At 38.0% G+C, this 22,741-nt stretch overlaps 1 protein-coding gene across 1 annotated transcript in view; it reads left to right on the top strand.

The window, feature by feature from the left end:
- Window positions 1–22,741, top strand: part of USH2A (usherin) — a 938,899-nt gene that overhangs the window by 711,819 nt on the left and 204,339 nt on the right. Inside the window, exons 50-53 of the mRNA XM_027564435.1 lie at window positions 8,355–8,578; window positions 14,041–14,245; window positions 19,374–19,571; window positions 21,443–21,597. Coding sequence (XP_027420236.1) covers window positions 8,355–8,578; window positions 14,041–14,245; window positions 19,374–19,571; window positions 21,443–21,597 — 782 coding nt within the window. The remainder of the gene's footprint in view (window positions 1–8,354; window positions 8,579–14,040; window positions 14,246–19,373; window positions 19,572–21,442; window positions 21,598–22,741) is intronic.

Below are 22,741 nucleotides of genomic sequence, written 5' to 3'. Positions count from 1 at the left end.
AATAGGACTGTGATGTGAATGTTGTCATCCAGGTAGCTCTCTTTCCCACAGTCGTTCTGATTGTTGAAAGTGCTGCTATTTTCAACAGGTAGAGTCTCAAATTACCTGGGAATTGTATCCATTCCTGCAATCATAAGAAGGAAAAAGTATAAAATAACAGATGTGGATTTTTTTTTATTGGCCAGACCTAGGAATAGCAGATACTTTTATTAACAGTTTATTGAAACTCAGCTATCTATAGATACCTAAATGTAAGGGAGGCTGAGAGATTTGCCTGTGAATCTCCTGCCACTATGACTAAGAAGTGTTGCTAACTCCATCCCCATCAGTTTAGTTCAGTTCAGTCGCTCAGTCGTGTCCAACTCTTTGCGACCCCATGAATCGCAGCACGCCAAGCCTTCCTGTCCATCCCTGTCCAACCCCTGCAGTTCACTCAGACTCATGTCCATCGAGTCAGTGATGCCACCCAGCCATCTCATCCTCTGTCGTCCCCTTCTCCTCCTGCCCCCAATCCCTCCCAGCATCAGAGTCTTTTCCAATGAGTCAACTCTTCGCATGAGGTGGCCAAAGTACTGGAGTTTCAGCTTCAGCATCATTCCTTGCAAAGAAATCCCAGGGCTGATCTTCAGAATGGACTGGTTGGATCTCCCTGCAGTCCAAGGGACTCTCAGGAGTCTTCTCCAACACCACAGTTCAAAAGCATCAATTCTTCGGTGCTCAGCTTTCTTCACAGTCCAACTCTCACATCCACACTGGAAAAATCATAGCTCTTAACCTTTATGAGCATTCTGATAACTGAACAAGCATTGGATACTCTCCAATCCAAACCATGTTTATCAGAACAGATGGGCAGACCCAGTAACTACCAAGTTACAAACATTTTTGGGATGACGAAAAAAAAAGAGAGAGATTGACTGCACACCACACATGTGCCAAAGTTAGAAGAAAAGGTGCTGTGAATGCATGCTAGGCTCTAAAGCAGCAACTTTTAAAGTATGGCCAAGGGAATTCTGAAGGTGAAATCAAAACTAATTTCGCAATAATCCTAAACTATTGCATACTAACCTATTCACCTTCATTCTCTCATACTATACAGTGGAGCTGTCCAGGGATTACATGACATGCAATACTGCAGAAGAGTTTTCTGGTTTTCTTAATTGAAGTATAGTTGATGTACAATATTATATGTTATATGTATACAATATAGTGATTCACAATTTTTAAAGGTTGTATTCTATTTATGGGCCTCCCTGGTGCCTGAGACAGTAAAGAATTAATGAAGAATCCACCTGCAATGCAGGAGACCCAGGTTCGATCCCTGGGTCGGGAAGATGCCCTGGAGAAGAGAGTGGCTAACCACTCCAGTATTCTTGCCTGGAGAATTCCATAAACAGAGGAGGAACCTGGCAGGCTACAGTCCATGGGGTCCCAAAGAGCTGAACATGAATGAGCAACTAACACTTTCACTTTCATTCTATTTATAGTTATTATAAAATATTGACTATATTCCCTATGGTGTAAAATCTGTCCTTGTTGCTTATTTTTGTACATAGTGCCTTGTATCTCTTAATCCTCTACCCTTTCTGCTAAGTCACTTCCTCTACACTTACTTTACCTCTTGTCCCTTCCCTCTCCCCACTGGTAACCACTTATTTGTTCTGTATCTGTGAATCTGCTTCTTTCTTGCTATATATTCACTAGTTTGTTGATTCCACGTACAAATAATAACATACTGTGTTTGTCTTTCTCCGTCTGATTTATTTCACTTAGTATAATGACCTTCAAGTCCACCCATCTTACTGCAAATAACACAATTTCATTCTTTTTTTATGACTGAGTAGCATTCCATTGTGTGTATATATGCCACTTCTTCTTTATCCATTCATCTGTTGATGGGCATTATTGCAAAAGTTGAATGTGCAAACAGGGGAATTTAGGTAGTTCTGTTAAGCCAGATGTTAATGAGACTTGCAAAAATGTAAAACAATGTCATTGTTCTTGCTAATTTTTCTCAGTTTGGAAATACGTTTATTTTTCAAAAATACTTATATTAACATGTTATACATTTATTATTATTTTAGGTGAATTAATGAATACCTATTTCAAACATTTCAGTATTAAGCTCCAGTCTAGTTCAGTTCAGTCGCTCAGTCGTCTGTGACTCTTTGCGACCGCATGAACCACAGCACACCAGGCCTCCCTGTCCATCACCAACTTCCGAAGTCCACCCAAACTTATGTCCATTGAGTCGGTGATGCCATCCAGCCATCTCGTCCTCTGTCGTCCCCTTCAAATGAGTCAGCTGTTCGCATGAGGTGGTCAGAGTATTGGAGTTTCAGCTTCAACATCAGTCCTTCCAATGAACACCCAGGACAGATCTCCCTTAGGATGGACTGGTTGGATCTCCTTGCAGTCCAAGGGACTCTCAAGAGTCTTCTCCAACACCACAGTTCAAAAGCATCAATTCTTTGGTGCTCAGCTTTCTTCACAGTCCAACTCTCACATCCATACATGACCACTGGAAAAACCAGGCCTTGGCTAGACAGACCTTTGTTGACAAAGTAATGTCTCTGCTTTTTAATATGCTGTCTAGGTTGGTCATAACTTTCCTTCCAAGGAGTAAGCGTCTTTTAATTTCATGGCTGCAGTCACCATCTGCAGTGATTTTGGAGCCCAATAAAATAAAGTCAGCCACTGTTTCCACTGTTTTCCCATCTATTTTCTATGAAGTGATGGGACCTAATCTAGTAAATATCAACAAATATAACCCACATAAACAAAAGCGATCTGTAATCCTGGTTTATTTGTGAAAGTATAAAGGGGTCCTGACATCAAACTTTAAGAACTAATGCCTTAAGGCTTACTCTACTAGGAAATCATGACCATTAGTTAGTTATCCTGAACTGTGACTGATCAGTTGAGTAACTCTTATTCCTTTGGATGAGTTAGCTGAAAACAGATCCATTAAAGACAGAACCATTGTGGTAGAGAAGTGGGGATGCAAAAGTGTTGCCCCCCAATACCGTACTGAGCCAGAGTTTTAAAACAGCAGCACTGTCTCATTTTAACATTGTTGTTCTTCTGTTGTTTTTATTTTCAGTCAATTGCCATATTCCTTCATTCAATAAATTTATATTGTGTTGTGATTATATTCAAAATATTCTCAGTGTTTTGTGGGTATAAAATGGCTAAGATTCTATTGTTATCCTTAAGGACTTGCAATCTAATCAAGGAGAAAATTACCTGTATGGTTAAACATACACATATGAGAAGGATGAATATATAAGCATAATCTTAAAACTGAATGATCACTCCATCCAAAGTGATGAAGAAAGCTAAACTACTGAATCAGAACCACAAACAAGGAGTGGGATTTTAAGGTGCATGGATGGAAGAAGGATGTTTCAGGTAGAGGGCATAGCCTGAGCTGAAGTGTGAAATTAGCATCCTGTAAAGCATGTCTAGGTAGGGGTGAGCAGTTGGGTGTATTGGAGGTAGACACAGCATGTAAGCAAATAGAGGGAGATAAACCTGAAGAGCCAAAAGGATTTGAACCTTGTTTGGTACTCAGGGAAGAGTTGATGAGATAATAATAACTGTGATTTGAGATAAATCAGACTTGAGTGGCAAATGGATGTGAAGGAGACAGAAAGATAAGTCCCTTAAAACACTATTGCCAAAAACAAAAGCAAATTTAAGTCTGTTAAAACACTCTTGCCAAAAGTACCTTTCCTAAGCATAGATTGTCCACTAGGACAAGGTTCTGAGTCTTTTGAATGTTGTACACTCCTGGTAGAGTCTTTTGAAAGTGGCATACCCTCACTTCAAATAGTAATATGTAGGACACACCCAAAACTTTGCCTGACATTTCACATGCCCTTGAAGTCCATTCATGGGCCTAAACTTCACAATCCCCAAATTTCAATAAGATACCCATACTAATCAAATATTTCTTAAGCAAACTGTGACATTCCTCAATTCCTGTGACTCAAAATTAGCTCCACAGTCCTCCTGACCTTCGACAGTTCCGCTAACTCTAGTAATCATGGTGGCCTGAAGAAATGAGCACTTTAAAAAGGAAAAAAAAAATCTCTTTTGAGTCTCTTGACCTCCCTGCAGGTTTCACTGAAAATAGACACGTTCCACATGTCTTTTTTCCTCTCTCTGTTGCCGCTCCCTCCTGTCGCCCCTAATGATTATGACCTCAATGACCTTCCAGAATATCCATATGGCCCTTTCTCTCCTCAACCTAGCAGCACCGTACCTGCTGCATGAGGGTTTGGATCTCATAATATTGTTCCTAAGCCTGGCCTCTCTCCCTGACTGGCATTGTGTGCCTGCCACGAGACCGGGCTGGCTCATAAAACATCTCTTTATGTACTTTATTACTTAAACTCTTTTATTTGCCTGCAGGAGCCCTTTAACAAAATCACATTGAATTGACTTTCTCACACCAAATCAAATCTCCCTGGTCCCAGTTCAGTTGTCTTTGTCAATATGTATTTTATAAATGGAGTGAATTAACAGATGCTGTTGGAACAGAAGTGCTGGGGTAGCGTTTATGTTTTTAGTGCTCTCTCTGGGCAGATGAGTTGTGTAGGAGTGTTATACAGGTGCCTCGGGATGAAAGTCATGCTCGTCATTTCGGTGGCTATGTATTCTTAACCATTTTCTTTGACTATATTTTCAACCTTTTTACTACTCTTTTTATTCATAGTGTTTGCTTATATGGTTTTATCATTTGTGCCATCAGTCTTGGGTTTGACTTGATTATACCCCTTCATATTAAAAGATGAAAATTAAAGCCTCTCTGTCATGCTGAAAGGACAAGATTTTCTGTTAGCCAAGAGGAACTGATGATGACGTACCTTGGGAACAGATGGCTTTAGTTCTATTATCCGTGTTGTCCATGCAGTCTTGGGTATGAAACTCTGGGTTGAAACTCTTCTAGAATAAGGTTCTGAGTTTCCATATCCTTGACTGGGACAGCTGTAGAATGAGTGGCTAATCCTGTTACATAGATGGGATTTGGGGACTTTGCAAAGAGGAAAATACATTACAGAAATCCATTGTGTAAGACTTGTATTGAAAGAAGAGTTCCCAGGAAGATTTCCATATGACATAATGAACTTTTTTAAAGTGTAATGTATAAACGCTACGAAATACACTGCAATGATTTGGGAAATGTTTTCACCCTACCCTGTCTCAGTTTTGTGGGGGTAGTCATAGAGCCATCTGCTGGTGAAGAAAAGATGCATTTCTTTTCTTTCATGTTCTGCCATCAACTTTATGTTTGTCCTTAGAATGACTAATCACAAGTCTTCTTTTTTTTTTTTTTTTTTGAACATTCTTCTAAATCTGAAACATAATCCCATGGCTTAAAACGTGGTCTCCATGGTCAGCCCCAGAATTCCACAATCATTTGTCATATTCCAGACTCTGTTTTTTATGACTATATTATTTTTATCTCAAAAGCATGCTAATTCTTGGGCTTTTTTTTTTAATGGAGCACTTGTTTTATAGAATTAATGATTTAGAAACTAATCAGGATTAGATGTTTATAAATGTTCTCCTTTCAGCCATGGACAATAAGTAAGTGTTGGTAACATATTGGAAGTATTCATAATATTATGAGTAAAAAAAATATTTCCTTCACTATTTTTCAGTTGTATCCAATACAGTGGAACCTATCCATTGGATATATATGCAGTTTGGAAAACCAATATAGGTTGTTTGATCTCAAAGAGAAATATCTGATAGTTCAGTGCATACTCTACCCCTTTAATAATATCTGCATCTTGTTCAAAGAGAATCTCCACATTTGTACAAATTTAATGAAGAGCCTCTGGAAGTATAGATCAATCCATCAATAATACATGACCCATTTTGTTTTTCTTTGGGCATATTTAAAACAGTGCCTTCTCTGTGTCAAAGTTCAAAAGTCAAGTGCTCCATGTGATAAATTAGGTAGGGTCAAAAGTTATTGCATTGCAGTTTCAGAAGAGTGTCTCTGAATTTGCAGCTCATTCATGCTGAAGTGATGCACTATGGGAATTACTACCAAGCTCTGCTCGGCAACATCTGCTCTCCCTAAGTGAGTTAGTGCACGTCAGACATCTTTATGTCAGAATATTGCAGTGATGGATGCAGTCTTCAGAAAATGCTGCATAAAAATCTGGTGTGCCGTTCTGGCCATTAAGTGAAATTACTATTTAAATTAATGGCACTGTCACAGTTTATCTGTGCAAAGAATGAACGCTGATTAGGGTATTAAGTAATTAGCAATTTATCACACTGGAACAAGGTTGATAATAATTAAAGAAGTAATGGTTTACCAAAGAAACTAGGAAGGGAGTCACTTCTTGTTATGTGAGTGAAATCTTGGCTGAAAATTTTAATTCAGTGAAACAAAGATGAAGCTCTTTGTGAAAGAATGCATCTTTTTTTTTTCTAGTGTAAAAACAGTTCATTATCAAAATTTTAGTTGACCTGTCAAAAGTCCCTCAGAGCGATCAGATGACTGATTAGGAGTTTGGAATTAGGTCAATGTCTGCATTTTGATTTTATACTGAAAGCATGGTGGAACCATAAAGTAATTTGGGAGTGGAGGCGGAGAATGTATTCTGCTCCCTAAAGGGCCAGTTTTCAGATTTTGATTGCTCTTTAAAATAGAAACATGAATTATTTTAAGAAAAATGCTAGAGAAAAAAAATGACAGCAAAGAATCCAAGGTTGTATTTAAATGTCTGATCAGAAGACAGCAGAAAAAAAAACATGCACAAACAATATAAAACTTGAAGCTGTGGATTTTTTCGTGTGTGTATGTGAATTTTACCCATCGTAATCAAGACTCAGACTACAATGATAGCCCTGTAGTGTATATTTTTCTGAAGGGACTTTCCCTGGAAATATTACAAACAACTAAAATTAATACTAAAGTACAAAAAAACCCCACAGTTTACCTTTAAACCAATTACTTTGGACACGCATCACCTTTAAACATGGTGACGAAATGCAGTAATGATCAATGTATATTATTAATCAAAACTTAAAATGTTTTAATATTGAACTTTTTTTCAAAATGGAAAGGTCAGTGAGAGGGTCCTTTGGAGTCATGAGTAGACAAACATCTTTCTTAAGGCTTGTGTCAAATCACTGTCTACTTTCAGTGATTTTTTTTTTAATATAATCTAAAAAGTACTTAAAATTCATTTGTCTGTTCTTAGGGGGCTATTTCATAGTGTAGGTATATATACAGGACCAGATTAAACAATTTAGGACCCCAGGGCACTTTGAAGTTGAGTCTCTTTATGTTATCAGTCAGGACTAATAATAAATAAAATTATAATTAAAATAAATCATTCATCACATTGCACTGCTGTGTAACTGGATATAAATTCTACTATGATAGCCTGGTGACATGGGGTACAGGTACCTTAAATTCTAGTTTAATCTAACTCTAGAGAATTGTTTGCTTACTCAACCTTTTATGTCTATATATTTGCTGTGTCTTCTATGGCAAGATCTAAATGATGTGAAGTCAGGAAGTTACACTGAATTGGGTGGGAGAAAGGAGGCTCTTTGGTACTTCAGGTACACCTGTCTTTCATTGAGAAGTGGGGGTCAATGATTGTCTCCATAAGGTCTTTCTGCCACTGCCCTGCACCTCAAACCCACATCTAGCAATGGATCTACTTGCAGCTGAAAAAAATGCTGGCCAGCTGGCCAACTGGTTTACCTGATCAGTGAGCATGATCAACTGGTTTTGAATACAAATCTCTCTTATGATCAAGGATGGCTATAGTTGCTGCTGGATTCACAAGGAGCATCTATCTGTATCTTAGACAAAGGCAGGCAGAAACTTACAAGATGCTTAGGCAATGTCTCCAGTTCTAGGCTGGTGCTCCCTCTCCACTGCCTAGCCTCTTATCCCAGAGTGCTTGGGTGACTTCTTCTCCCTTGTGAATTTCTAGAGATTTCTTCTGAATTCCTGTGGTTTAACTACCACTTCTTCCATAACAAGATGTTATCATCACAAAATGGGCAGGTAATTCTCATGACAGAAATCAGATCATTTTTTTTTTAATGGAGCTTCAGAGAAGTTTGGCCCCCTGCTGAATGATTTTTAGTACACTTCCTCTTGTGTGTTCTTTACCTAATTAGTGTCTAGTGCAAGAGCCCTAGACAGAAGGACTCCTCGCTGTACATTTAAATCACCGTGCTAGGGAAATGCTACCTGAGCTATTGTACCATTTCAGCCTGAGTCTGACATTTTTATACCAAACTTTATAACAGCCTCAGTTTTCATCTGTTTTTTAAATTTCATATTCATATATAACATTTTATTGTTGCAGGGATGTTCTGTTGTGGGCTGGATTATGTGAATATGTCAGATACCATATGCTGCTCAGCTTCCAGTGGAGAGTCTAAAGCACATGTTAAAAAGAATGACCCAGTGCCAGTAAAATGCTGTGAGACTGAACTTATTCCAAAGAGCCAGGAATGCTGTAATGGAGTTGGATATAATCCTTTGAAATATGTTTGCTCTGACAAGATTTCAACTGGAATGATGATGAAGGTAATTGATAGAAAACCTCTCAGAGGCACTGATTTGACAATGGAAAGAGAAATACATTGTTCATAACTATTTTTCTAAAATAGGAATATAAAAACTCCTGTGTGCATTATTCATTTTCACATTACATCCATATTAATACCAAATGAGTTCGCTATGATTGATGTTATTGCAATGAATTCTAAAGGAATTAATAATGATTAGCTGTTCTCAGGAAGCTTTACCAGCACTTCAGATTAGTGCAGACACAAAGTCTGAGATGCTGAAAGAGCGGGCATGGTGTTGTGGATGGAGATGAAAAGAAATTTAGCTTCTTCCCTCTAGTCCCCCAACCATAGGACTTTACTTTCTTTTAATAGAGACTTCAGGTCCAGCAGATTCACTTAGTTGTGTACATTTCATACTCCTAGAGACAGTGCAAGTTCAGCAAAAGCTAGCCAACCACAAAAATGAATAAGCCTATGGGCACGTCATTTATGTCTGTCCGTTGAGATGCTTCACACGCAGCCATGCCTTACTTGTTAGCATTAAACTTGACCCCAGACTCCAGAAACCCACCATCTTAAGGAAAGGACTAGGAACATTTATTTGTCATTAGGAGATGGCTGAAATGGCTGCTTTCATCAAAGACAGTGGAAGAGATCTTGATGACTGAAGTAATTATACAATCATGGTGTGAACATCATGGACATGGAATGGACCATAAGTCTTGAGAGTTTTAGGGCCCTGGCAAGCACTTTGCAGCAATGAATATTAACACATAATACTGTTGAAGAGAATAGATACTTCATGGAAGTGAATAATCATACAGAATGCTCAATAAAAATAGGTTTTTTGTCTACAAAATTTTTTAAAAGTCAATCTAATTTCATAGCAAATAGACTTCTGGATACAGTTGGGGAAGGAGAGGGTGGAGCAAATTGAATTAAGAGAGTAACGTTGAAACATATGTTATGATTTGTAAAAAAGATAGTGGGAATTTGCTGAATGACTCAGGGAACTCAAATCTGGCATTCTGTGACAACCTAGAGGGGTGGGAGGTGAGAGGGAGGCTCATAAGGGAGGGAACATATGTATACTATGGCTGATCCGTGTTGATGTATGGCAGAAACCAACACATCATTGTAAAACAATTATCTTCCAGTTAAAAATAAGTAAATTTTAAGAATTGGTCTGATTTGAACAAAACTTTAATTAGCCAGTTCTATGAAAGAAATATAATCAACACTATGTTTCTAGAGTCTAAGTTTATTCCAGGCCAGTGTTTTCAGAAGTTTGGACTAGGACATTTTTCTTAAGTAATATTTTTATTACTTATAAAAATACTAACTTATTATTACTTTTATTTCAGTCTTAAAGAACTGGTAATGTCGCAAGAATATGCCTTTGAAATAACAAGTTAGGAAGGATCTATGTAGAAAACTCTCCTTAAAAGGGCATTCATGTTTGAAAAATGAAAATAGAAAACCTATTCATTTCAGAAATGACACCATCATTCACAATTCATCTCATGTTAGTAGCTCAGTCATGCCCGACTCTTTGTGACCCCATGGACTGTAGCCCATCAGGCTCCTCTATCCATGGGATTTCCCGGGCAAGAATACTGGCATGGGTTGCCATTTCCTTCTCTAGGGGATCTTCTTGACTCAGGAATCAAACCCAGATCTCCTGCATTGCAGGCAGATTCTTTACTGGCTGAGCCACCAGGGAAGCCTCATTCACATCTACATGTTTCAGTATTGTCCACCTCACATTTGATTCCCAGGCATCTGGTTTTGGTCAGGAAGACACAGCTTCCATTACAAGGGGACATTCAGGATATACCTGTGATGTTTTAAGGTGGCCTGAATTGGCTCTATGAAGGCCAACTAACACTTGTATTTAAAATTCATATTTAAATGATTGTGATCAGGAGAATTTTTTTTAAATGCTGAATCAAGCAGTATGCCATAGGTAAAACTCAATCTCTAGACTCAATTTTGTTTCCTGAAGACCTTCCTAGAGTCTTCCAACTCCTGCTCCAGTCTGGACTGGATCTCTGTGGGGTTTCTGCATGGTTGTCCCAGCCAGGTTCCCAAAGCTGTCTCTTTGGGAAATCTCTTTCCTCCTTCTCTGTGTTGGTCTCCCTGTATTCCGAGCCCCAAATGTCCCTTCTTCATGAAGAATTGACTCTCCGGGTGTAGGTACATGAAAGGTAAATATTTTGAGAGCTTGATGTTTGAAATTATTGTAATTCTCCTACCCACTGGATTGATAGCTTGTCTAGGTGTACAATTCAAGAGAAAAAAAATTATTTCTACTCAGGATTTTGAATCCTTTTCTGTTTTTTTTAAACTGTCATTGCTATTCCAACTCCTGTTTCTTTGTAGGTAACCATGTTGTTTTTCCTGACAGTTTTTAAGACGTCCTCTTTTTTCTGCTTTTCTAAAATGTCATGACAATGTGCCTCTATGTATATGCTATTATCACCATTATTAATATTGATAATGATATACTTCTTGTGGACTTTTTCAGGGTGGAGCCTCATGGTCTGCAGTTCTGGGGAATGCTATTTTATTATTTCTTTGATAATTTGCTCCCTCTTTTGTCTCTCTTTTCACTGTAAGTTGGGTGTTGAACTTCCTTAACTGGTATTTTAATTTTTTTCCTTCTTGTTTCTTGCCCGTTGACTCATCTTTTTCAGTGTTATAAGATATTGTCTTAACTTTATCTTTCCACCATTCTATTGATTTGTTGTGGAGTTTTTTTGGCTGTCTTTTTTTTTTTAGTTTTTGATGGCTCTTTCTTTTTTGCCAATTATTACTTATTTATGGCATCCTACTCTTATTTCATCCATGAAATGTCTTTATTTCTCACTCTGAAAATATTCATTCTGTTGTCGCTTTTTAAATTGTTTGTTTGCTTTGTCCTTTGAATTGTCTTGCTTGTTTGTTTGATACTATTTTTTTGCCTATAAAGTTTTGGTTTTCTCATTTATTTTATTGACGTATAGTTGATTTACAGTGTTGTCTTCATTTCTGCTGAACAGCAAAGTGATTCAGTTTTATGTGTGTGTGTGTGTGTGTGTGTGTGTGTGTGTTTGTGTGCTTTTTCATATTCTTCTCCATTATGGTTTAAGCTTGGTATGATTTCATTTTCTTCTTTTCCTTGTTTTGTTTTTGCTTCCTCTGACTTTTTTTCTACATTTTTAAACTTCTTTTTTTCCACTCGAGATTAACTGACATGTTGTTATATGTAGAAATCCATTGGTGGGGAGCACAGTACGGTCCTCATTATGGAAAGATGGCTTTTTGTCAATAAATCACATTACCAAGAATCCTCAATAGGTGTACTTAATGAAGTATCCTTAAGTGCTCCATCCTAGGTCGAGATGGGATACATATCCAGCCACCATATGGGGAAACCAGTAAAAACGAGGGGTTCTCACTGAGCAGTATGCAGACTTTTATTTAGTTTTCCCACTCTGGCTTATATTTTCCAAGGAACCCTCTCTTTTTTTTTTTAAAGCTTCACAAATTATTTTCTAAGTTTCTCTCAGTTTTTTAATACTTTGCCAAATACAGCCATAACCACATATGTACACAGGCTCATGTACTAGCCTATGCTGTCTTGCCCAGAACAGTGAATTCAGGGGTACCTGGCTTGCTTTGACAGTCATCCCAGAGCCGAGTATTGCCAAACATTTAGCCACAGCATAACAGAGCTTCTCAGATTCCCAAAACTCACTATGAATTTCTTTGCCGCCACTTGCTTAACCTGAAGACAATGCCACTTTATACTTTAGGATTTTGTTGTTTTATTAAGGAAACATTCAACTTCAAAGCACTAAATTCTGTTTTTTCTATAACACATCGAACAATACCAAGGTAAAAACAGATGTCCTCATGTATGGAGTGGGTCAACAAAAGGAATTTTTTTAACTTTTCACAGGTTAGTCCAGTGTGATTTCAGAAGCTCTCCTCCATGCAATGTCTCAGGAACCCAAGTCCCTTCCATCTTGTGAGAAAAGGAAAAGAGTGGAGGACTGTACATGTAGAGTCTTCCCTGGATGCAGAAAGTATCTCTTCTGAACACCATCACACAGACATTTCTGGTCACATGACTCCTCCTCTTGTAGTCAGACTGGAAAATCTAGTTTTCCTAGGGAGAAAAGACAAAAATTGACATTCCTGTGTACATTATCTCTGCCACATACATCTACATCCCAAAAAATAGGTGTTATTTCTCTTCCTTCAGATCAGATCAGATCAGTCGCTCAGTCGTGTCTGACTCTTTGCGACCCCATGAATTGCAGCATGCTAGGCCTCCCTGTCCATCACCAACTCCCGGAGTTTCACTGAGACTCATGTCCATTGAGTCAGTGATGCCATCCAGCCATCTCATTCTCTGTCGTCCCCTTCTCCTCCTGCCCCCAATCCCTCCCAGCATCAGAGTCTTTTCCAATGAGTCAACTCTTCGCATGAGGTGGCCAAAGTACTGGAGTTTCAGCTATATTCCTTTATTGTCATTTGGTTGGGCTTTAAGAGGAAGTGAAGATAAATGTATGTGTTCAGTTCACCATATTTAAGTGGAAATCCAACTATATTTTTCTGAGCAGCTTTATTTTCATGATCTTTGGGAAAATTAACTTATTTTAGATAATAGAGAGATTCAATGTAGACCACTTTTAAATAGCAAGAATGATTTTAAATAAGTTATGCTACCTATACAAAAGGAAAATAAAGTAGAACTTTGCCTTGTAGAAATATTGCTTTATTTCTATGTCCTGTAATTTCAGATGATGAAGTATTTCATTTTCTGAGCTTAAAGCCTCCTTATACATATCAATAACTACAAAAAGCCCAGAGATTCACCAGATAAAAAGTTTACACATATAAATAATAATGATTATAATGAGAGTTTATGAAATATTTAAATTTTATAGAACTTGGATGTAGAATACTTCTCATTGGTCCAACATTCCCCAGAGTACACGAAGCACAGATTCTCAAATTTCACATTCTTTATTTTATTTTTTCTCTAAAATTCCATCAGGAAAGTGTCAAAGTAACAATAATAAAATCATGACTACTACTATTATTTATAGTGTATCTACTAAGTGTAAGACATTTACGTTCTGTCATTTGAGTCATGCAACAAATCTGTATAGTAAATTGAACTTCCATTCTTTCATGGAAGAAGCTGAGGCTTTGACAGTATAAGAGACTTGTTCAAGGTCACAGCACTAATAAGTTGCAAAACTGGATTATGAGTCTAAATCTGTGTCATTTCAAAGTAACTTCTCTTTCTAGTAATGCAGACTGCCTTCATTTCTTTTTTAAGAGTTTTGAGATAGTCACTCATGAACTAAGCAGAAGAAAATTTCATTTGAGAGTTGTAGAAACCTAGCCCACCCATGTCTAAATGAAAGTCTTAAATCTCCTCCCCGCTGCCCACACTCTCCCCACCTCTACCACCTGACTTAGGAAACGAAAGCATGCCGAACCCTCTGCCCGACGTCCATGGAAGCCACAGCACACTGCGGCAGGTGTGACTTCAACTTTACCAGCCACATTTGTACGGTGATGAGAGGATCTCACAGTTCCGTCAGGAAGGAATCAATGGAAGAAATATGTTCATCTGCTGAAGAGACTGTTCATACGGGAAGTGTAAACACACTCTCTTTCACAGGTAACAGAGAGGGAGCCACCTGCCTATGGCTTAGAAAGGAGAGTGACAGGCTGTTGAAAATGCAGATTTATTTCCCTCTGACCTCATCTCTTTCCTTCACCTCGTATCAACTAATTTCAGCATACTTAGGAGCCAGCTAGTTACCAGGTGATTAAAGGTACAATCTGGAACTGTTCAAAGTTAGCAGTTAAAACAACTTTTAAGTCTAACTTTCAATAGGAATGTATGTTATTTTAAAGTAAGCCCATAGAGAATAAAGAACAGAGGGATAAATTAGTTTTGTGACATTTTATGGTACACACAGTTAATTTTAAATGAGCCTAATTTTCTCAAAAGTTTGAATGCAGGCTTTCAACAAATGCCATGAATGAATGTTGTTAATGTTATTCTTGCAAGCAGAAAAGAGGCAGAAACGTGCTTGTTCATTAAGACCTGACAGCATCATTCCGAGGAGGAGACAGACTGCTCAGTGAAATCAGTATTCCCTTTCCTCTTTAGCCTGGGTCCAGAGGCTGTGCTCTCCCTTAGTCTTTTTGGGGGTGTTCCCCAAGACGGCCACCATCTTGGGAGTAAGAACCTTCATGGTTATGGAAAATAGTAATTTCTAAGCCCCATCTTGGCCTTAAAGCATTAGTCCAAAATAGTGATTCTCAGGCTAAGCTGAGTGTAGAGAAAAATGCTGTGAATTTTAGGATTATCTCCAAAATAGTTCTGCCATCTATTCACTTTTTTTTTATTCAACCATTTACTTAAGGCCCTACTTAAGGTTCTGTTTTTCGAAAATTAAATGTGTGTGTGCAACTGTGTGTGTATATGTGTGTACACACATCTATTTAGAGTGAAATAGAATACATGTAAGTGACATAATTCAAGCAAGCTAAAATCAAATAAACAGATTCCACTCCATTCCATCATGACTCCATTGCCTTACCCAGCCACTGGTAGGTGCTAATGGCAAATCCTGAGAAGGAAAATACTAAGGCAGGATACTGGGAGGAGAGGGAGTAGATTAGGGAGGGAAATAAAGTTTACTGAGTATTATTTAGTCCCGGTGTTGTGCATTTTTTAAGGTATAGGTGATTTACAATGTGTGTTAATTTCTGCTGTACAGCAAAGTGATTTGGTTATGTGTGTGTGTGTACTTTAAAATTCTTTTCCATTATGGTTAATCACAGGATATTGAATCTAGCTCCCTGTCCTCTACAGTAGGACTTTGTTGTTTATCTCCTCTGTATATAATAGTTTGCATCTGCCATCCCCCAAATCCCAACCCATTCCTCCCTTCCCCCGCCCCATCACCACCACTTTGTGCTAGGCATTTTTAAACCTTACCTAACTTACCCTCAAAGCAATCAGGTAAGTATGATCATTTAACAGATGAGGAAACCAAAGGTCCGATCTGTAAATAAAAGTAACTTGTGGGAAAAGTGAGGTTCATATCATATCATTGTTAGGAGCAGAAGACATCAGAGGACTCCACACAGTGTAGAGCGCCTTTCTGGGTGCTCCCAACCTCCTTCAAGCTGTTCGTTACACCTGAAATGTGTTTCTTAACTGTCACACTCAAGGACAAGGTCAGAATTCACGTCTGCAGTGAAGACTTCCCAAGTCCAGCCCCCTCTCCCTTCTGTGCTCCTGTGACACATGGTCAAGCCATTCACCACCCCTACCATGCCTCATAGGCAGCTGGACACTTGTCTCATCTCTCCCACGAAAAGAACGGACCTGTTTACCTTTTAGATTTATCACACTGTAAGCAAATAAAAAATATTTATTGTAATGCCTTTAATTGGGAAAAGCCTCAGGATAGAAGACAGTTGGACCACTAATCTCCTCCCAGCCCTTGTTATAGATTTAATTTATGAACCCCCATTTAAAACTTACTTTGTTTCCTTCTAAGACGATTCTCTGCTTTTATCTGCCTGTTTTAAGCAGGGTCAAGAGTTTGAAGGATTTTTGTGACGTATTTGCGATAGACCTCTCCAGAAGAGAATTGTTGTTTCCAACTACTGATATAATACTGTGAGAGCTTTTAATGACCATATTTAAGATCATTTTGCCTACTGGAAAACAGTGTAAATTGGAAATGAAAAATGACAAAATTTTCTTCTTCATGAAAAAATTTCAGCACTCAAATGATGCTCAAATTCCACTGAGACCAATTTAGACTAAAAAAGTCAGTTTTTTAAAGAGATTGACAATTTAAACCTACCACCAGTGCTGACCAAAATTCATTTGTTGATACAATCCTTTATTTATCAAAAAAGTTTATTAAATCCTTACTAATAACCAGTCAGTATACCAGGATAGGCAGATTCTTTACCATCTGAGCTACCAGGGAAGTCCTTCATACCAGGACCTTTAAAACAAATAGGAATTTCCATCAGGGATTTGAAGCTAATAGGAAGAGACAGAGAAACAAATATGTAATTACCTCTAATATGAGAAATGATGTGCAGGTAAGTTCTATGATAGAGGTTAGCATAGGATAATTTTGAAGAGTATGACAAAGACACCTAACATAGATTGGAGAGGCGAGGAAGGAGGAAAGACTTCAAGAAGGATATTATGCCTGAGGAGAAAAGGGGAGGTGAACCAGGCAGAGAGAGAACCACATGCAAAGTACAGGAAGCAAGAGGAAGCTGAGCATGTCTGAAAAACAACAGTATCTCAATATGGATGTAGCATGTATAAGGCAGAGAAAGTCATGGAGAAGAGGCCAGAGAGCAGGGGTCATATAATGAAGTCCTCTGAGGCCACACTAAAGAGTTCACCTTTATGCAACAATGAGTGGATAGTAAAACTTTTTAAGCAATGGAATGACACAGTTATATACACATTTTTGGAAGGATTGTTCTGTCAGCTAAAAAAATAATGAAGACAAATATGTATGGGGCATTTCAGCAGTTAACAAGTAAATATTGAACAAACATGTACCCCCTAATACCCAACACCCTCTATTATCAGAATATTAGCACCATGTAATGTATAAAATGATTTTGAGTTTGCAAGTTAAAGATGAATGAAGGAGAGTTAAAAATTCTGGCAAAGAACAAAGAGCTCTAAGAGATGAGAGAGATGATTGAGGAAAGGTAAAATTTCAACAAATGATTTCTTATGTGTAAACCCAAAAAAAAAAAAAAAAAAATGCTTTTATGGGCTGGGAATGTCTTTGAAAAACCAGCCCTCACGGGAAAATACAGAAACAAGGATAAGACATGAGAGAGTCAAAGGAGAATGAAATACAGTGGAGGAAAGATCGGGAATGAAGTGTGGAGAGCTGCCATAGATAGAAATAGAAACGTGGGCTTGAAATGTACAGAATAACAGGTACTTGTAATGAGTAGTTTAATCTACTATAACAAGATATTCAAAACTCGAGTTACCATCTGTGGGTCAGTGGACATTCTGGGAAGCTCATTCCCACAGGGTCATTCAGGATCTAGATTCCTCATCATGCTTCCAAGTGGTACAGCCTGAGTTACCACAACACCCTAGTTCTAGCCCATCAGAAGGAGATAAGAATGCAAATGATTTCCTCTTTAGAAAGTGATGCACAAATTGCCTATGTCACTTCCCACGCTCCTTCCATTGTTGATAAGTCATGTGACTACACCAAGTTGCAAAGGTAACTGAGAAATGTAGACTCTGGCCAAGAGGTCTCTGGACAGAAGGGAGATCTGGGAACTCAGTGGTGGTCATCACAGGTACAAAGCAGCAGTTACGCTGAGAAAAATGAAGACAGAAATACATTTTTATAGCAATTTATATTTTATGAAGTTCTGCAACATAACTTACTGAATTTTATTTTCATACTAATTCTATAAAAGAGGCACAGTAGGGTTTATTGTAAGGAGATGCATGTAAAGATAATGTGATAAAATAACCCAAGTGGATGGAGCTGAGAATTAACCTGCATCCAGTGGAGATATGGCAGGTGGCCCGGCAGCCAAGGAGGACCTCTTCTGACCCTCCTGTCTAAGCAAGAGTTATCAGAAACTGCCACACAAAGTACACATGTACATATTCAAAATTCACAGAATGAATTAAGTGGAAAGCAGATTTAAATAATTAAATTTTCAAGAAATGTTTTTGGTAAATTTGTAGCATTTGTCCTTCCAAAGTTATTAAAACTCAAAATTGAACTAAGATGTTTCAGACACCTTTTGAGACACCATTGAATCACATGGATGATTATCTAAAACTTTAGCCAGACCAAAAATCTTAGCAAGTTGGCTTTGTTGTTTTAATTAGATTGGTTGGTTTGATTTTTGTTTTCTGGCTTGGTGGAAGATGGAAGGAAGAATATGTAGTGCAGTATAGATGTGTCTGACTCTGTGCAACCCCATAGATGGCAGCCCACCAGGCTTCCCCATCCCTGGGATTCTCCATGCAAGAATAATGGAGTGGGTTGCCATTTCCTTCTCCAGTGAAGGAAAGTGAAAAGTGAAAGTGAAGTCGCTCAGTCATGTCTGACTCTTAGCGACCCCATTGACTGTAGCCTACCAGGCTCCTCCATCCATGAGATTTTCCAGGCAAGAGTACTGGAGTGGGTTGCCATTGCCTTCTCTGATATACAGTATGTATAATGGAGTGTGAATTCATTTTTATTCACTAAAATGGTATCATGATGTGCTAAGTTTCAATTCCTGTATCTCATAACTACATTATAATTCATATAGTAATTTAATAAAGTAATATTGACAATGTAATAATTGGTAAAGCTTATAATAATAAAATTATAAAAGAATGTTACCAAACCTGCCTCATGCAGAAGAGATCATGAACTTGGGAAGCGTTAACATCTAATGTACATTAGTCGAATGTTTTTATTTTTCAATCTGTTTTCTAATGTATCCATAGTTCTCTGTTCAGAAAGGTGAATTCCATTCTATGCAATTTCATATCTCTGTGTCTTTCATATTTCTAAATATTGTAATAAACACAATATTTTTTATGATTCAGAAAATAAAGACATTCAAGTTTTTATTTACATACACTGGTATTAGAACATTAGGCATTTATTTTTAACTCTTTAAAGGTTTTGACATTCATGTTCAATAGGATGGTAAAAAAAGTTTTTTAATTTTTTGAAAAAACTTCACTGTCTGATTTTCTGTATTTCCAGATGTGAACCTGGAGCCCTACATGATGTATGAGTATAGGATTTCTGCATGGAATCGCTATGGGCGAGGATTCAGCAAGGCAGTTAGAGCCAGAACAAAAGAAGATGTGCCTGAAGGAGTGAGTCCCCCCAGGTGGACAAAAATGGATCATCTTGATGATGTAATAGTCTTAAGCTGGAAGAAACCTATACAATCAAATGGTATTAAACTATTTTTAAAATTAAAATAACATAATCCCATTAAATCCATAAGGGAACTGAAATTAGTGAGATGCATTTAATTGGCACACATCTAACCACTAAAAAGGGAACTTCAGTTTTGTGGGGAAACAGTGGAAACAGTGTCAGACTTTATATTTTTGGGCTCCAAAATCACGGTAGATGGTGATTGCAGCCATGAAATTAAAAGATGCTTACTCCTTGGAAGGAAAGTTATGACCAACCTAGACAGCATATTAAAAAGCAGAGATATTACTTTCCCAACAAAGGTCCATCTAGTCAAGGCTATGGTTTTTCCAGTGGTCATGTATGGATGTGAGAGTTGGACTGTGAAGAAAGCTGAGCGCCGAAGAACTGATGCTTTTGAACTGTGGTTCTGGCAAAGACTCTTGAGAGTCCCTTGGACTGCAAGGAGATCCAACCAGTCCATCCGAAAGGAGACCAGTCCTGGGTGTTCACTGGAAGGACTGATGCTGAGGCTGAAACTCTAATACTTTGGCCACCTCATGCGAAGAGTTGACTCATTGGAAAAGACCCTGATGCTGGGAGAGATTGGGGGCAGGAGAAGAAGGGGATGACAGAGGATGAGATGGCTGGATGGCATCACTGACTCGATGCACATGAGTTTGGGTGAACTCTGGGAGTTGGTGATGGACAGGGAAGCCTGGAGTGCTGTGATTCATGGGGTTGCAAAGAGTTGGACATGACTGAGCAACTGAACTGAACTGAATCATTCATTTGTGAATTAGCCCTCACAAATTTTTAGCCCAAAATTATTATTTTCTTTGAATCCCAGCATATATCTGCTGCTGCTGCTGCTGTTAAGTTGCTTCAGTCGTGTCCAACTCTGTGTGACCCCAAGCTGCTTTCAAATAAGCAAAGCATGTTATGAGAGGGCAAAATAGTATTGAAAGTAAATGTTTAATAGTTGAGGGGAAATAAACAATTGACTCTGATTATTCATGTCAAGAATCTATCTCCTCCATAAGAGTGAGTGTAATTAAGAACTGCTTCAACATAGCAATGTAATAGCAAATTAAAATTAAATAATGCTATATTATCCCATTTCTTCAGAACTCTCAGTTCAGTTCAGTCCCTCAGTCATGTCTGACTCTTTGCGACCCCATGAATTGCAGCACACCAGGCCTCCCTGTCCATCACCAACTCCCGGAGTTCACCCAAACTCATGTCCATCAAGTCAGTGATGCCATCCAGCCATCTCATCCTCTGTTGTCCCCTTTTCCTCCTGCCTCCAATCCCTCCCAGTATCAGAGTCTTTTCCAATGAGTCAACTCTTTGCATGAGGTGGCCAAAATATTGGAGTTTCAGCTTTAGCATCAGTCCTTCCAAAGAACACCCAGGACTGATCTTCTTTAGAATGGACTGGTTGGATCTCCTTGCAGTCCAAGGGATTCTCAAGAGTCTTATCCAACACCACAGTTCAAAAGCATCAATTCTTCGGCACTCAGCTTTCTTCATGGTCCAACTTTCACATCCGTACATGACCCCTGGAAAAACCGGTCCGCCTTGACTAGACGGACCTTTGTTGGCAAAGCAATGTCTCTGCTTTTCAATATGCTATCTAGATTGGTCATAACTTTCCTTCCCAGGATTAAGCGTCTTTTAATTTCATGGCTGCAATCACCATCTGCAGTGATTTTGGAGCCCCCAAAAATAAAGTTTGACACTGTTTCTACTGTTTCCCCATCTATTTCCCATGAAGTGATGGGACCAGATGCCATGATCTTAGTTTTCTGAATGTTGAGCTTTAAGAACTCTAAGCCATCTAATTTGTTTGCAAATAGTTCAAAGAATCCCACACTCAAATTCAGGCATTTGTCTGTCTCTTTTAGGTCCTATTATTGCCTACATTCTTCTCCGAAATGGAATTGAATGTTTTCGAGGAACATCACTGAGCTTCTCTGATACGGAAGGAATTCAGCCCTTTATGGAATATTCATACCAGCTGAAAGCTTGCACAGTTGCTGGCTGTGCTACTAGCAGCAAGGTAAGAGGAGTTTGCCTAAACTCTGGACAAAATTGCCCAGTGTCAAGACTGTAGGAAGGTCCAGGTTATGAGTAACGTTTTCAGTGACAGAAAACAGTGTCCACCCCAATAACTTAGGGTGTCCATATGACATCTCAACTGAGTACCAACACTTCCATCAGAAAGGATAGATTACTGAAAAAGAGATTTATTCAAATATCAATGTTTCCTTCACAAAAAGAAAAAAACTTGAACCAATATTATCCTCTTAATCCCCTTCTCCTTCACCAACGACTTTTTAGTTGGTCTTCCATAAATTCATAATAATTCCCAAACCATTTCTCAGTTTAAAAACAGAAATTCTATGTAAATATCATATGAACAAAAATTGCCATTTCTTGTAAAACAGACAAAAGGGCAAAGGAGTCTGATAGGGAAATAGTTCCAAGGCTCCTCCAACAGCCTTGACAAGAATCAGTAGTCAACTGTATGTAGGGGAATTAACCTGAAGTATCATAGGTATTTTCAAGGTATCTGGCTTGACCAATTTGTAGGTCATGGTGCCATATTGCAAGCAAATCAAAAACAAAAATATATATTCATAGTGTGTATATATATATATATATATATATATGAATATTACTCAGCCATAAAAGATAATTAAATAATGCCATTTGCAGCAACATCAACAGACCAAGAGATTATCATACTAAGTGAATAAGCCAGAGAAAGACAAATAACATATGATACCACTTGTATGTGTAATCTAAAAGAATGGATACAAAGTCTTTTCTTTGTAAGAAAGGACATATTTACAAGATAAAAATAGTTTCACAGACATAGAAAACAAGTTTATGATTACCAAAGGGGAAAGTGGGGAGAAAGGATAAATTAGGAATTTGGGATTAACATACACACACTACTATATATAAAATAAACAAGGACCTACTGTATAGCATAGGGAGCTATGCTCAATATTTCATAATAATCTATAAGGGAAAGAATCTGAATAAGAATACGCACACACATACATATATGTATATAACTGAGTCACTTTGGTGTATGCCTGAAACTAACACAGTTCAGTTTTTTTTTTGAAGAAGAAAAGTTAAAAGTAAAGAATGATTACCATTTTTAAAGCTTTCAAAACTATATTTAAGAGGAG

Source organism: Bos indicus x Bos taurus, chromosome 16 (assembly GCF_003369695.1).
Source record: "Bos indicus x Bos taurus breed Angus x Brahman F1 hybrid chromosome 16, Bos_hybrid_MaternalHap_v2.0, whole genome shotgun sequence".
NCBI classification, from domain to species: Eukaryota; Metazoa; Chordata; class Mammalia; order Artiodactyla; family Bovidae; genus Bos; species Bos indicus x Bos taurus.
The sequence above is the reverse complement of the archived record's forward strand: the minus strand, read 5'-3'. Positions and strand labels throughout refer to the sequence as shown.